The 16,353-nt window shown below is 42.6% G+C and overlaps 1 protein-coding gene across 1 annotated transcript in view; it reads right to left on the bottom strand.

The window, feature by feature from the left end:
* FAM3B (FAM3 metabolism regulating signaling molecule B) overlaps positions 1-16,353 on the bottom strand; it is a 58,605-nt gene that overhangs the window by 4,299 nt on the left and 37,953 nt on the right. Inside the window, exons 4-5 of the mRNA XM_052649851.1 lie at positions 1,762-1,820; positions 196-246 (exon numbers count right to left, since the gene is read on the bottom strand). Of these exons, the coding sequence (XP_052505811.1) occupies positions 196-246; positions 1,762-1,820 (110 nt within the window). The remainder of the gene's footprint in view (positions 1-195; positions 247-1,761; positions 1,821-16,353) is intronic.

Genomic DNA, 16,353 nt, shown 5'->3' with positions numbered 1-16,353 from the left:
CTTCCAGCTTAAACATACAAACTCACTTAGAGACCACAAGGATTGTGTCAGACCATTCTAGAGTACTCATGTGCACTTCTGGCAGCTTTCTTGGTAGACAAAATAAGAACGTTTGACATTTTTGATTGTGGGTTTTTAATCTTAATTCATTTTAATTGGATATAATTCATTTTAAGAGGAAAAGAGTTTTCTTACCACCTTCGTACATATCGAAATACTGTGTTGCTATCACTTTCCCAGTCACATCTGGAAATGAAAGAAACAGCTTTTGAAAGACGGTTCATGGAGACTAAGGGTGCATGTGTGGTACTGCGCTTCTGAAAATGGGCTTCCCTGGTGGCTCAGGGGTAAAGAACTTGCCTGCCAATGAAGGTGACGCAGGTTCAATGCCTGGGTCTGGAAGATCCCACAGGGGAGGAAATGGCAACCTGTTCCAGGAGTTTTGCCTGGAGAGTCCCATGGACAGAGGAGCCTGGAGGGCTATAGTCCATGAGGTCAAAAAGAGTTGGACACAACTGAGCAGCTGAACAATAATACCAAATTCTGAAAACGGTGTGTTCCTTCTCCCTGTCTTCCAGGAAGCATGATGCCTGGTCCCATGTGAAGGAAAGGCCCGCCTTCCCTGGAGGGGCCCCCGATGATGTGGGTCAGGAAGGCAGGGCTCCTCATCTGCCCAGAGCCTCCCTCCCGCCTGCTTCCAGTTAGATTCTCATCCATGCTCTTGCCCAGGGTGCCTGCCTCTTCCTGAGAACACTGCGGCCTGCCCTCAGCCCTTTCTGCTCCCTCTGTATATCTTCCTGCCTGATTATCAGACCAGGCACACATTCCTCAGGTTCCTACAGCCTGGGGCCACAGGCGTCTGCTCACTTCGCTCACAGGGACAGACACCACTGGAAGCCCCTTCCCAAAACCTGCTACCGTCCTTACTGTCAGGGGTCCCAGTGACAAGAGGGACAGGTGTTCTTTTCCAGGCCTAAGAGGAGGTCAGGCTGTGCTTCTCTGAGGTCCTTTCATCAGACAAGGTAGGAACTGGTATCACCCTCGGCTAGGCAGCAGAGCAAACACGAGGCCCACCCCCAGGGCGTCTGTGTTCTCAGGTCTGCTGATCCTGTTTTAGCTCTGACTTTTGCAGGTCCTTCTTTGTCTTCTTAAAGTCGTTTCAGATTCCACAGATATGCATGAATACAGGATATGTGTTTTTCTCTTTCTGACTGACTTCACTCTGTATGAAAAACTCTAGGTCCACATGTCTGTACAAATGACCCTATTTTGTTCCTTTCAGTGGCTGTACCACACCTTCTTTATCCATTCATCTGTTGCTGAAAATTTAGGACATATATACAATATGATATGTAAAATAAATAGCTAGTGGGACCCTGCTATAAAGCGCAGGAAGCTCAGCTTGGTGCTGTGTGACCTAGAAGGGTGGGATGGAGGGAGCAAAGACCAAGAGGGAGAGGATACGTGTACACACATAGCTGATTCACTGTATCGTACAGCAGAAACTAACACAACACTGCAAAGCAATTATACACCAATAAAACTTAGTAAGTTTATATCTGATTTCATTTTTGGGGGGGAAGAATCACAAATTTATAAAGTGAGGCATTGTAAAAATAGTTAAACATATACTCTTAAATGCATTAAAATATAAACCTAGACTAGACCGTGTGCAAAAATCGCAAAGAAACCCAAGGTACCAAGGAGTACCCAATCACAAAGCTTTTAGAGGTGTTTTAAAGAAAACGTTTAATCACTTACAGTTGACAATGGCAATGTTTATTCCTCTTGCAACATTCCCAGTCTTTTCTCCTATGAGCCTGAAATGCAAATAAGCATCAATCACAGAACTCCTTTCTCGCTGAGCAGTGAGCAGCCCTCCCTGCTCTATAAGATTTTCTCTTGGCAGAATTACTGTTTATCCTCTGTCACTTATCATTTCCTTGTAGATACACACTGACTTTAGCCCAGCTCCCTTGAAAGTCATCCCTACACTTGCTGTATGCATATCCATCCCCCTACACATGTCTGTAGATGGAATCCCTCAGGGAACCTGGGAATTGCATAGTCTCATAATCTACACAAACAGCCAGGGAGAGAAACACCAGTGTTTGCTTAGCACAGCCTTTCTGCAAACACTCTCTCACTAAAGCTTTAACCTCCTCATGGGAAGGCATTCATTTTCCAACTATATTAATATGGAGAACAACCACCAATAGGATGCATTAAGAGCCAGAAAGTCTGTAGACAAACACACACACACACATACTTTACCTGGTTACTTGCACAGTCTAATGAAAGTTTACTAGACCATGAACAAGGAGATGAGAAACAGAAAGAGAAAGGAGATGGCAAAGTAGAGAGATACTGAAGATGTATACTTGCTGGGCTTCGACAATGGATGGGATGTGAGACAAACAAGAGAAGGGCATGGCAAATGTGACTGACGCATTCAGCCTGGCTGGCTGGAAAAAATGAGGCACAAGAGGTGAATGAAAAGAGCTGGGTCTGATCCAGCTCTGGTGTCAGCTTCTGTTCATCCTGTTCCCCTCACTGCTCCTTCAGAGCTTTTGCTGATGCCTGGGAAGCTTGGCGTGTTACAGTCCATGGGGTCACAAAGAGTCGAACATGACTGAACGACTGAAAACAAAGAATCCTTTTATCCAACCACAGAAAGTAACCCTGTTTATCCCTTAAACAAATTCCTTTCACTACCTCACTTAATTTTTACTTTTAAATTGAAGAATATGAAAGGCCCAGCTTCAAGGGGATTATGCCTAAAACCAAGGAGAAAACTGACTTTCTTGGAAACGGGAAACATTACTGAAGACCTTGGGAATTGTGTGTGTGTGTCCATCTCTATGTGTGCATGCATCCTTTGTCAAGTTTTAGAATCAATGATATGATAGCTTCATAAAAACAATTTGAAAGCTGTCCTCCTCTTTCCAGGCTTTAGAACAGTAAATATGGCTCTGGAATATTCTGTTCTTGACATGCTTACCTAAAGTCCCCGTGGATCTTCCAAACTAAGTCTTTTTGCAGAGAGTAGCTTTTAGGGGGCAATTTTAGAGAATACCCTATAACAATCTGAAGAAAGAAAAAATGGGTATTATGAACCTATTCTCTCATAGGGAATTTTTTTTTAAATGTAAATTAAAAAAAAAAAAAAAAGATCTGCTAAAGTATGCTAGATTACCTAATAAGTGATTCTTAGGCCAAGATTTTTGAGGAGGCTAAATTTCAAGGTGGTGAGACCAGCATTTAAAGTCACTTTAATACTAGGAGCATTTGCTGATTTCAGAGAAAGTACAAAAGATGAGTAGCATTTCTGACAACCATCTGAGGCAAGGAGGACAAAGGTTGGAAGCCAGGGCCAACCAAAGGGAGGGCCCTGATAAACCCTCCCCTTTTGTTTGGGTTGGGGTCAAAAAGAATTGAATCCTAAAAGTGAAAGTGAATCAGAAAAAAAATAAGAACTTGCATGGCTGTGGTGCAGGTTTAAGTCCAATGGGTGGCTCAGAAAAATAAATCTCAATCCTTAACATATATTCCGATCATTCTGTCTTGCTAAAGATTCTGCATCCCTATCAGAAGCAAAACAAACAAACAAACAAAAAATACTCAGGAGAAGAAGATAATATTATCTAATGCCTCAACTGGGCTTCCCTGGTGGCTCAGACGATAAAGTGTCTGCCTGCAATGCGGGAGACCCAGGTTCGATTCCTGGGTCGGGAAGATCCCCTGGAGAAGGAAATGGCAACCCACTCCAGCACTCTTGCCTGGAAAATCCCATGGATGGAAGAGCCTGATAGACTACAGTCCATGGGGTCGCAAAGAGTCGGACACAACTGAGCAACTTCACTTCACTAGTGCCTCAATAAAAAATAAACCAAACAACAACAACAAAACCCAAAGCAAAGCAATTTATCAAATGCGCTGTCTGGCACACTGCACACTGCACACTGCACACTGCATGTAAGGAGAGAAGCCAACATAAAGAAGGACCAACACAACCAAAAAAAACCTGATGCTAAGGACAGACTCATGGACCCCAAATAGTAGAATTATCAAACAGACTTTCAAACAACCATACTTAATATGTTCAAGAAGATGATAGATAAGACTGAAGATTTCAGAACTGGAAACTACACAAGAAAGATAGATTAGAAAAATAAAGTTCTGGAAATAGAATATTTAAAATTAATAATTTAACGGCAGATTATATTCAGTAGAAAAGAGAATTAGGGAGCTGAAAACAGCCCTGTCCACAATGAAGGGCAGAGATGGCAAAGACGGGAAACAATATATGGAGTGTATTCTGCAGAGAACATAGCAATCACGTCTGGCATACGTTTCATCAAAAGTCTTAGAAGTATGGGAGCCAGGAAATGGGGCAGAAGATTCAATAAGGAAGAATTTGTTAAACGTGATGATGGACTTCAACAGGCACATATTTAAGAAGCCAAATAAATTCCAAACAAAATAAAGCAACAAAACAATGGACAAAGAAGGTGCAAGTACTGAAAACCACAGACAAGGAAAAAAATCTTTAAGGCGATCAGGGAGGGGGAAAAAAAGACAGTTACTTTCACAGTGTCAGCTTTTAAATTGTTGGTTGACCTCTCAAGAGAAACAATAGAAGCCAGAAGGCAATGGAATGGTATCTTGAATGAGTTGAAATAAAAATAATAGCCAACTCACCATAGAAAAACAATCTTTTAGCAATGAAGAGGAAATAAAGATATTTGAAAGAGAGATTCAAATAAAGATATTTGAAACTTGGAATTCTCCTCGAGAAAACCATTCAGCAGCTTTTGCTCTGTGTCTTTTGCTATAACAGATTTTATCTGTAGTATTAACTCTTATTTAGACTTATGAGTCCTAGTCATTGAAACTAAGGGTGTTTATGCCCCACCCCCCAATACTCAACCAAAATATATGCACATATGCAGCAAAAGTATGAACAGAACTATTTATAGCACCAGAATTCATCACAACTCCAGAGTAGAAATGACCCAAATGTCATTCAACGGGAGGATGAATAAATAAATTGTACTATATTTATGCAATTCAATATTATACAGCAACACAAATCAACTGCATTTAAAATTTTAAATTTATTTTGTAGGCTTTAATTAAGAAATATGCACAATAGCATAAAAGTGTGAGATGTTTAGAGATTAAAAATGGCAAAAGGTCTGTAAGATGCATACACTGAATACTACAAACCATTCCTGAGATGAATTAGATTTAAATAAATGGAGCTGAGTAAAAGACTCAATACTACCAAGATGTCAATTTCCCCCGAATTATCTAGAGATCCAAGGCAATCTCAATTAAAAAAAAAAGCCAGTTGGGTTTTTGTATAGACATTTGTAAGTTTATTCAAAAACTCATATGGAAATAGAGTTTCCATAGAGGATTCAGTAGAGAACGACAGTGTGATGAACACATGGTTGTAGAACAATTAGTTAGCCATGTTTTTAAATGATTACCATTCATATTTCACACCATTTGCAAAAAAAAAATTCAAAATGGATATATCATCTTATATAAAGTGAAAACCTAAAACTATCAAAATTCCAGAAGTTTAAAAGAAACTTTGGAGGACTTTGGAGAAAAAAACTTGTGAGTTTGGGTTAGACGGAACGTTTTTAGATATGCCATGAAAAACATGTTCTGTAGAAGGAAAAAAACTGGTAAATTAGATTTCATTAGAGTTAAGATTCTCTGGGCTTTGATAAACACAGCTAGGAGAAGAACACAAGACACAAAAATGGGAAAATCTGTATGCAAATCTTATACTTAATAAAGAGCCTGAATACAAAATATATAAAGAAACCTCAAAATTGATAATAAGAAAACAACCCAATTAAAAATGAGCTGATTTGAATAGGTATTTCACAAAATAAAATACACTTACAACAAATAAACACACGAAAAGAGGCTCAACATTATTAGTAATCAGAGAAATGCAAATTTAAACCACAGTCTGCACACCTATTAGAATGTCTAAAGTAGAAAGACTGACCACACCAAGCATTGGTGAATATAGTGGCTAAACTGTAGCTCTTATACATTGATAGGGAATTAAAATGGTATGCTCACTTTGCTTTAAATATTTCACTCCAATTTCTTCTTGCTTGCATGGGTTCTGCTTACTTGCATGATTTCTGAAGAAAAGTCTGATGTAATTCTTATCTTCTTCTTTTACAGGTAAGGTGTTTTTTGTTTTGTGGCTATTCCCACCTCCCCCAGCTAGTTTCAAGATTTTCTTTTTGTCTTCAATCTTCCCTAGTTTGAATACAATTTACTTAGGTATACATTTTGGGGTATTTATCCTACTTGGAATTCTCTGAGCTTCCTGAATCTGTGGTTTGGTGTCTGTGTCTAATTTTGAAAAGTTCTCAGCAGTATTACTTCAAATATTGCTGTTTCTTTCTCTTTTCCTTTTTCTGGTATTCTTATCACATATATTATACTTTTTGAAGCTGTCCCACAGGTGTTGGATGTTCTCTTTTTTGTTTTTCCAAGTTTTTCTTCCTTTTTTTTCTTCTCCTTTTCTCAGTTTGGGAGGTATTACTGACGTATTCTTAAGCTCACTGATTCTTTCCTTGGATATGTCTAGTCCACTAATGAGCCCATCAAAGGTGTTCTCCATTTCTGCCTTTTCCTTTTGATTCTTCCTTGGGACTTCCATGTCTCTGCTTACATTACTCATTCGTTCTTGCATTCTGTCCACTTTTTCCATTACAGCTCTTAGTATATTAACCATAGTTGTTTTAATATTCCTTTTGTATTAATTCTAAAATCTCTGCTATATTTGGGTAAGCTACTGATGCTTTTTATGTCTCTTTAAATTGTTGTTGTTGTTGTTTTTACTTTTAATAAGCATTGTTATTTTTTTGCTGAAAGCCAGACATAGATAACTTGGTGTTTAACATGAACTTTATGTTCATCCGGCAAGGAGATGGGTTGTATTTACTATCTGCTACAGCTGTAAGTGTCAGAGGCTAACATTTCTCCCTGCCTTCTTGAGTATCCCTATAGGCTTTTTAGACCCTGATGCTGGGAAAGATTGAGGGCAGGAACAGAAGGGAGCAACAGAAGATGAGACAGTCAGATGGCATCACTGACTCAATGGACATGAATCTGAGCAAGCTCCAGGAGATTGTGAAAGACAGGAAAGCCTGTCGTGTTGCAGTCCATGGGGTCACAAAGTGTCAGACTTGACTTAGGGGCTGAACAGCAACAGACTCTTTGACACTGGGTTTGAGACTTTCGGTTCTTCTCAGCTTTAATCCTTTGTTATTTTACGGGAGCCCTATTATGCGGTAATGAGACGTCGGATGAGGACGTGTTCTCTAGTCATGTGACTAGGTCTTAGTCTCTCAGTGAGCCTGTGCCCCTGGGTTGTGGCCTTCACAAGTGACTTTATTTTTTCTTTCACTCCTTAGGTGAGACAGAAAGGCCAGAGGGGCCTGGAGTTGGGTATTTTCCTCCCCAACACAGGTTAGCCTTTGTTAATATCTACATTGGTTAGACTCTGGTAAAACCACTTCCCTTGAAGGCAGGCTATTGTTAAGGAGAACAGAACACTGTGAACATATTTCAAAGGGGCTATTTTTCTACTGGCTTCCCTGGAAGTTCAGCTGGTAAAGAATACGCCTGCAATGCAGGAGACCTGGGTTCAATTCCTGGGTTGGGGAAGATCTCCTGGAGAAGGGATTCCCTCCAGTATTCTTGGACTTCCCTGGTGGCCCAGTTGGTAAAGAAGTGAAAGTGGCTCAGTCATGTCTGACTCTTTGTGACCCCATGAACTACACAATCCATGGAATTCTCCAGGCCAGAATACTGGAGTGGGTAGCCTTTCCCCTTCTCCAGGGGATCTTCCCAACCCAGGGATGGAATCCAAATCGCCTGCATAGCAGGTGGATTCTTTACCAGCTGAGCCACAAGGGGAGCCCAAGAATACTGGAGTGGGCAGCCTATCCCTTCTCCAGCAGACCTCTGGACCCAGGAATTGAACCAGAGTCTCCTGTACTGCAGGCCGATTCTTTACCAACTGAGCTATCAGGGAAGCCCTAGTTGGTAAAGAATCGGTCTGCAATGTGGGAGACCTGAGTTTGATTCCTGGGATGGGAAGATCCCCTGGAGTGGGAGATGGGAACCCACTTCAGTATCCTTGCCTGGGAAATCCCCATGGACAGAGGAGCCTGGCAGGCTACAGCCCATGGGGCTGCAGAGTCAGACACTGCTGCGTGACTTACTTAGCAAAGCACAGCACAGCACTTTCCCACTCCTGCTGCCAGAAGCTCAACGGGATTTTTTTTTCTTTGATCTTCACTCCAAAAGCCTGGTAGGGCTCTTGGAGGAAAAATTCAGGAAGGCCTAGGAGCTCCTCCAAGGCTTGGCTTCTAGGAGTTAGTTAATTTCTCAAGCTTGTCCAAGCTCAATCTCCAGCAGTTAGTCATTTCACCTTTAAGGGTTCCTACCTAATGCGGGCTCCAGCTGAGCTCTCTGCTCCAGGTAAGCTGTGATTCTATGAATCTGCCTGTCTCTCCAGTTTTCAGGGTAGTGGCTTGCCCTGTGATCTCAATTATTTTGTATGTACATGTTTTTAACATACAGCATAATTTGGGATTTTTGTGCTGTGATTCAATCTAAGAATCACCTTCTTGGCAGTTTATAGGCCACTTATTAACATGTAAGATATATTTGGGTTTTGTGTGTGTGTGTGTGTGTGTGTGTGTGTGTGATGCTTTTATACTTGGGTTGTTTTCATTGCTTTTCAAATATTTAAACTTTTGCTTTCACTATACGGGGTGTATTTGCTTTGTTAAAGGTCCTATATTAACTACAGCATGGACATGCTTAGTCATTTGGTCATGTCCAATTCTTTGTGGCCCCATGGACTCCTCTGTCCATGGATTTCCCAGGCAAGAATGCTGGAGTGGGTTGCCATTTCCTACTCTAGAGGATCTTCCTGACCCAGGGATTGAACCCGTGTCTCTCGTGGCTCCTGCATCGGCGGGAGGATTCTTTACCACTGGGCTACCTGGGAAGCCAAAACTAAACCATGTGCTGTGCTTAGTCACTCAGCTATGCCTGACTCTTTGTGACCCCATGGACTGTAGCCCACAAGGCTCCTCTGTCCATAGGAATTCTCCAGGCAAGAATACTGGAGGGGCTTGCCATTCCCTCCTCCAGGGGATCTTGCCAACCCAGGGATCAGACCGAGCTCTCCTGCATTGCAGGTGGATTCTTTACCATCTGAGCCACCAAAGAATTCATGGATAAGCATGTTTAAAAAAGGTGTCTAAAAAATAAGAAGCAAAGTATGGGGAACAGTTTTACAACACAAAAGGGCTAACCACCTTAATACAGAAAGAAATCAATTTTAGAAGCCCAATGATAGGAATAAAATGGGCAAGAGATATGAACAGTTCACAGGACATATCATCCTCCTTCAGTATCTGCAAAGAGTTGGTTCCAGGATTTGCCATGGATACCCAAATCCAAGTGCTCACGTTGCATAGCTGACTCTCGTATCTGCCAGATTCACATCAGTGGATTCAACCAAGCACAGATCATAGACATAGAGGGGGAGAGCTGACATACAGCTAGCTGTTTTTAGCATGAAAAGACCCTGGATTCACTTGGGTTCACTCACAGCAAGAATGATGAGGGTAAAACACTGATCTGAGATGAACGTTCTTCTCTTGGAATGGAAAAAAATCAAAATATTGGTCAACGTGCTTTGTTGGACAGACTATGAGGAAGCAGTCATTCTCATTGTGTTAATCTGAGTCCTCTGAGAAGCAGATAGCAAAACAGAGCTAAATGCCAAGAATTTTTATTGGGAAAATAGAGAGGATAACAGGGATGGTGGGCAGACCCCAGCTCAAGCCTGACTCTAAGGGGAGGAAAAGCTGGGGTGGACATGTCCCAGGCTGCTAGGCAGTCTCAGGAGGTTACAGCAAGGTCACTGGACATCTGAGACCTCAATCTGGCCTTCAGCTGAGCTTGTGTTTCCCAGGAATGGAGCTTCCTGCTTCTAGGTTCTGACAAGGGTTATTATCTTTTTGGCCAAAATCTGCTCAAGTCCTCCAAGCTCTTTTTCAGATTTTTAAAATAATTTTATTCATTTATTTAATTTTTGGCTGTGCTGGGTCTTGGTTGCCGTGCAGGCTTTTCTCTAGCTGTGGCAAGTGGGAGCTCCTCACTAGTTTCGGTGTGTGGGCGTTTCCCTGCAGTGGCTTCTCTTGCTCTGGAGTATGGGTTCTAGGAAGCTCAGGCTTCAGTTGTTGTGGCTTCCAGGCTCTACAGCACAGGGTCAATTCGGACTTAGTTGCTCCTCAGCATGTGGGATCCTCCCAGATCAGGGATTTGAACCTGTGTCTCCTGCAATTCTGAAGTTCATGGGGTCGCAAAGAGTTGGACACTGAGTGACTGAACAACTCCTGCATTGCCAGGTGGATTCTTAACCACTACTGAGCCACCAAGGAAACCCTGCCCTGAAGTCTTTTTAAACTAGGCTTGACTTTTGGATAAACTTCGGTGTTTATCTTCACACTGTCCAATTTTAGTAGGAATTCTGCTAAGTCAGTTTAAAGGTGTGGTTAAATGTCCCACCTTTGATATCTGATCATCACCCATATAAAATCAGTTTCCTTATCCTCCTAGCCTCCAGGTGATATCTGATCACCCTGGCCTGCCTTTAGCAAGAATCTTGTTAGCCTGTTTAGCCAGAATGCCCTAATCCCCAGTGCTTCCTCTTGGCAGGCTTCCATCCATGGTCTCCACACTGCTTCTTGGCGCTCACTTCTTGCCCACGATGTATCTGGAGTTGAGTCCTATTTCTCAGCTTCACTCCAGGACCTCACGGCAGTCGTCCCCACATCTACTGCCAACACCCCCTTGAATAAAGTCTGCCTGGCCATTTTCACAAAGTGTCATGAACTTTTTTTTTTCCTGTAACAGTCCTCAGTCACTGGCTGGAAGCAGCCAGGGAAAGCCTGGTCTCTAGCAAACCTGCTAGGGATTTCAGAATGCAGCAGCTGGAACTCTTCCTCAGTGAGCTTCCTGCCACTGGAAATCTGAGAAGTGCAATCTCACAGTCATCTCACTCAAACGTTGCTGGAGGGACAGTTGCTTAAATTCCAGGCAATGACTTACAGTTCAAAGTGGATGCTATTTACACAGTGCTGTGCTGTGTTTAGTCATGTCTGACTCTGCGATCCCACAGACTGTAGCCCGCAAGGCTGGAGTGGGTTGCCACGCCCTCCTCCAGGGGCTCTTCCCAACCCAGGGATCGAACCCAGGTCTCCTGCACTGGGGGGCAGATTCTTTACTGTCTGAGCCACCAGGGAAGCCTATGAATACTAGAGTGGGTAGCCCATCCCTTCTCCAGGGGATCGTCTCGACCTCGGAATCAAACAGGGGTCTCCTGCATTGCAGGTGGATTCTTTACCAGCTGAGCTACCAGGGAAGCCCATTTATATAGCAACACTATAGTAAGTATGCAGTAATCAATGTCTATACTCAGCCTAACTATCAGTTGATTGTGAGTGGGAATGAATGCACTTTAAACATGAAGAATCTTTAAAAAACATAACCTCCCCTGTACCCTTTTCTCAAGATGTTACTGGAAGGTGTGCTCCAGCAAAACAAGGGTGAAAATTAAGAAAGCGGAAGGTACTGTATCCAGGAAACAGGTGCTCCAACTGCAGAGAAGGAGACAGAGGTCATCCAGAGTGGTGTTAGAGGGGGGTCCTGGGATGACAGACACACAGTGGCTTCAGGACAACCTGGCTGATTGAAGCGGAACAGAAGCTTCACAAGGTGAAGTTGGCAAATACCTAATGTGAGAGATTTATTTTAACTGGAGGAAATTTAAGGATTAAATTGACATTAAGTTCATGGAAAACCAAGAGAGCCAACCACAAACAAAATGTAATTATTGTATACAACATGCTTCAGTCATGAAGTACATTTACTTCATCCTATTAGTAAAAACCAGAGGCTAGAGTTTGAATATATCCTGAGACGGACCCTCACAGCCACATAACCAAAACTTAAAACCTTCCTGACATCCCCCCAGTGCTCACTCTGACCTTAAACAAAACCTACACTTTCTTCATGTCATCATGACCTTGCAGTTATGAACAAGTCAGCTCATGCAATACAAAGACATGTAAGTTTCTAGTAACACATCACAATAGAAGACAAGGCACTTACCCATTCAAGATTTATAAACCCAGTTATAAATCACCTCCTAACCACCTTCCAGCTGGAAGTATCCTTGTTCACCAGAAGTTGGGTTCTCACTTGGTAAAATATTCCAATCAAGTAAAGGTCTCTGAATTTTATGCTCACAGTTATAATCATGTAGAGGCTGAATTTTGCTCAAACCACGATGACAGTATAGTGACTTAATCAGAATAATGGTAGGGAAAGAGGACAGGAATTGTGTGATACAATAGAAGACAGCTAAGCTCCCAAAGGGCAAGTTCCCTTTTCCAGGGGATCTTCCCAACTCAGGGGTCAGACTCAGGTGTCCTGTATTGCAGGTAGATTCTTTACCATCTGAGTCAGAAGGGAAGCCCAAGGAAAGAGAACAGAAATTGCGTGGTACAGTAGAAAGAGAGCTGACCTACTGGGGCAAGGCAGCAGATAAAACAGGAAAATGAGGGTGTGGTATAATCTTGCTGATCAGAGGCAGGGATGTGAGTGAGCAGGGAGCTCTGCTGACAGCTGGAGGGGCTGTTCCCGGGGCAGGAGTGCCTGCAGGTGCCCAGATCATGACATTTATGGGGATGAAGGAAATGCAAAAAAAAAAAAAGAAAAAAACCCAAAAAACCAACAAAATACTTGTCATTCTACACAAATCCGTATCTTTTCTATATAAGACAACGAGGTCTCTACAACCTGAACTGTCTGTTCCAGGAGTCAGTAACGAGAAAATACAATGCTAAAGCCACAAACAAGTGTCTCGGCATCTGGCCGCGTTTATTCCTGTTCCTTTTAATTTGCTTTTATTTGTGCTTATCCTGCTTTATTTTGCATTGAATTCTGAAAAACATCTAGAATATTCTTGGAAGCAGGCAAGCTACCTTTGGGTGCTATACACTCATAGAAAGATTTAGCAGTTCTTTTAGACTACTGGATTCAAGGTGGTCCACTCAGCAGATCCTACATTCACCAGGGTGGAATCCTGGCTCTGTCACTGACAGCTGTGTGATGGGGGGCAGGTGACTGAACCTCTCACCTCTCTGTGACTTGTTTCCTTGTCAGTATCATGGGAATCATAATGATAACTACCTCAGAGGAAGTCATATGAAGTTAATGTTTAAGTGAGGTGGTGTGTACCAGGTAGGGTGATAGACTCCTATGTCATGGTCTGGAGAAGGCATCCGGCACTGTGGAGCAGGGTGACTCCCAGGCTCTGGGGCCTGAGCTTGACTAACCCCCTTCTGATGATGTGATTCTAGATAAGCGACCTGACCCCTGTCTCCAGTCCTCCCAGGTCTTCCTACATCTTCCTTTCCTAGGGATCCTGCTAAGTTTTCAACCTATCTCACTGACAACTCTGTTCATTAGGCCATCACCTCTGAAATTATATCAATTAGGTTCAGTTCAGTCGCTCAGTTGTGTCCACTCAGACTCTTTGCAGCCCCATAGACTGCAGCACGCCAGGCTTCCCTGTCCATCACCAACACCCGGAGCTTGCTCAAACTCATGTCCATCGAGTCAGCGATGCCATCCAACCATCTCATCCTCTGTTGTCCCCTTCTCCTCCTGCCTTTGATCTTTCCCAGCATCAGTCTTTTCCAGTAAGTTAGTTCTTCCCATCAGGTGGCAAAATTATTGGAGCTTTAGCTTCAGCATCAGCATCAGTCCTTCCAATGAATATCCAGGATTGATTTCCTTTAGGATTGACTGGTTTGATCTCCTTGCAGTCCAAGGGACTCACACAATTACCATACAGCATTACCATCAGTTCAGTTCAGTTCAGTTGCTCAGTCATGTCCGACTCTTTGCGATCCCATGGACTGCAGCACTCCAAGCCTCCCTGTCCATCACCAAATCCTGGAGTTTACCCAAACTCATGTCCATTGAGTTGGTGATGCCATCCAACCATCTTTCATCCCCTTCTCCTCCCACCTTCAATTTTTCCCAGCATAAAAGTCTTTTCCAAGAAGTTAGTTATTTGCATCAGGTGGCCAAAGTATTGGAGTTTCAGCCTCAACATCAGTCCTGCTGATGTATATTCAGGACTGATTTCCTTTAGGATTGACTGGTTGGATCTCCTTGCTGACAAGGGACTCTCAAGAGTTTTCTCCAACACCACAGTTCAAAAGCATCAATTCTTCAGTGCTCAGCTTTGTTTATGGTCCAACTCTCACATCTATACATGACTACTGGATAAACCATAGCCTTGACTAGACGGACCTTTGCTGGCAAAGTAATGTCTCTGCTTTTTAATATGCTGTCTAGGTTGGTCATAGCTTTTCTTCCAAGGAGTAAGTGTTTTTTAATTTCATGACTGCAGTCACCATCTGCAGCGATTTTGGATCCCAAAAAATAAAGTCTGTCTCTGTTTCCACTGTTTCCCCATCTATTTGCCATGAAGTGATGGGACCAGATGCCATGATCTTAGTCTTCTGAATGTTGAGCTTTAAGCCAACTTTTTCACTTTCTTCTTTCACTTTCATCAAGAGGTTCTTCAGTTCTTTGCTTTCTGCCATAAGGGTGGTATCATCTGCATATCTGAGATTATTGATATTTTTCAAGGCAATCTTTATTCCAGCTTGTGCTTCATCCAGCCCAGCATTTCTTATGATGTACTCTGCATATAAGTTAAATAAGCAGGATGACAATATACAGCCGTGATGTACTCCTTTTCCTATTTGGAACCAGTCTGTTGTTCCATGTCCACTTCTAACTGTTGCTTCCTGACCTGTACACAGATTTCTCAAGAGGCAGGTCAGGTGGTCTGGTATTCCCATTTCAGAATTTTCCACAGTTGTGATCCACACAGTCAAAAGCTTTGGCATAGTCAATAAGGCAGAAATAGATGTTTTTCTGGAACTCACTTGCTTTTTTGATAATCCAATGAATGTTGGCAATTTGATCTCTGGTTCCTCTGCTTTTTCTAAAACCAGCTTGAACATCTGGAAAGTTCACGGTTCACGTACTGTTGAAAGCATTACCATAGACATTGGCAAACTCTGTTCTCTCCATCTATACCAACAGTTCTCCTTTTTTTTAATTGAAAGATAATTGCTTTACAGAATTTTGTTGTTTTCTGTCAAACCTCACCATGAATCAGCCATAGGGATACATATATCCCCTATCTTTAAACCTCCCTCCCATCTCCCTCCCCAACCCACCCCCCTAGGTTGAGACAGAGCACCTGTTTGAGTTTCTTGAGCCATATGGCCAATTCCCATCCACTGTCTATTTTATATATGGTATTGTAAATTTCCATGTTACTATTTCCATACATCTCACCCTCTCCTCCCCTCCCCCCATGTCCATAAGTCTATTCTCTATGTCTGGTTCTCTGTTGCTGCTGCTACTGCTGCTAAGTCGCTTCGGTCGTGTCCGACTCTGTGCGACCCCATAGACGGCAGCCCACCAGGCTCCGCTGTCCCTGGGATTCTCCAGGCAAGAACACTGGAGTGGGTTGCCATTTCCTTCTCCAGTGCATTAAAGTGAAAAGTGAAAGTGAAGTCGCTCAGTCGTGCCCAACTCTTAGCGACCCCATGGACTGCAGCCTACCAGGCTCCTTTGTCCATGGGATTTTCCAGGCAAGACTACTGGAATGGGTTGCCACTGCCTTCTCCGATGCTGCCCTGTAAATAGGTTCTTCAGAATCATTCTTCTCGACTTCATATGTATGTGTCAGAATATGATATTTATCTTTCTATTTCTGACTCACTTCACTCTGTATAAGAGGTTCTAGGTTTATCCACCTCATCAGAACTGGCTCAAATGTGTTCCTTTTTATGGCTGAATAATATCCATTCTGAGTAATACACAAGATGGTCAACACTGAAATCAGATTGATTATATTCTTTGCAGCCAAAGATGGAGAAGCTCTATACAGTCAGCAACAACAAGACCAGGAGATGACTGTGGCTCAGATCATGTACTCCTTATTGCCAAATTCAGACTTAAATTGAAGAAAGTAGGGAAAAACCACTAGACCATTCAGGTATGACCCAAATCAAATCCCTTACAATTATACAGTGGAAGTGAGAAATAGATTTAAGGGACTAGATCTGATAGATAGAGTGCCTGATGAACTATGGACTGAGGTTCGTGACATTGTACAGGAGACAGGGA

Source organism: Budorcas taxicolor, chromosome 1 (assembly GCF_023091745.1).
Source record: "Budorcas taxicolor isolate Tak-1 chromosome 1, Takin1.1, whole genome shotgun sequence".
In the NCBI taxonomy this organism is placed as follows: domain Eukaryota; kingdom Metazoa; phylum Chordata; class Mammalia; order Artiodactyla; family Bovidae; genus Budorcas; species Budorcas taxicolor.
Note: the sequence above shows the minus strand (reverse complement) of the source record. Positions and strands in the feature narration are given on the sequence as shown.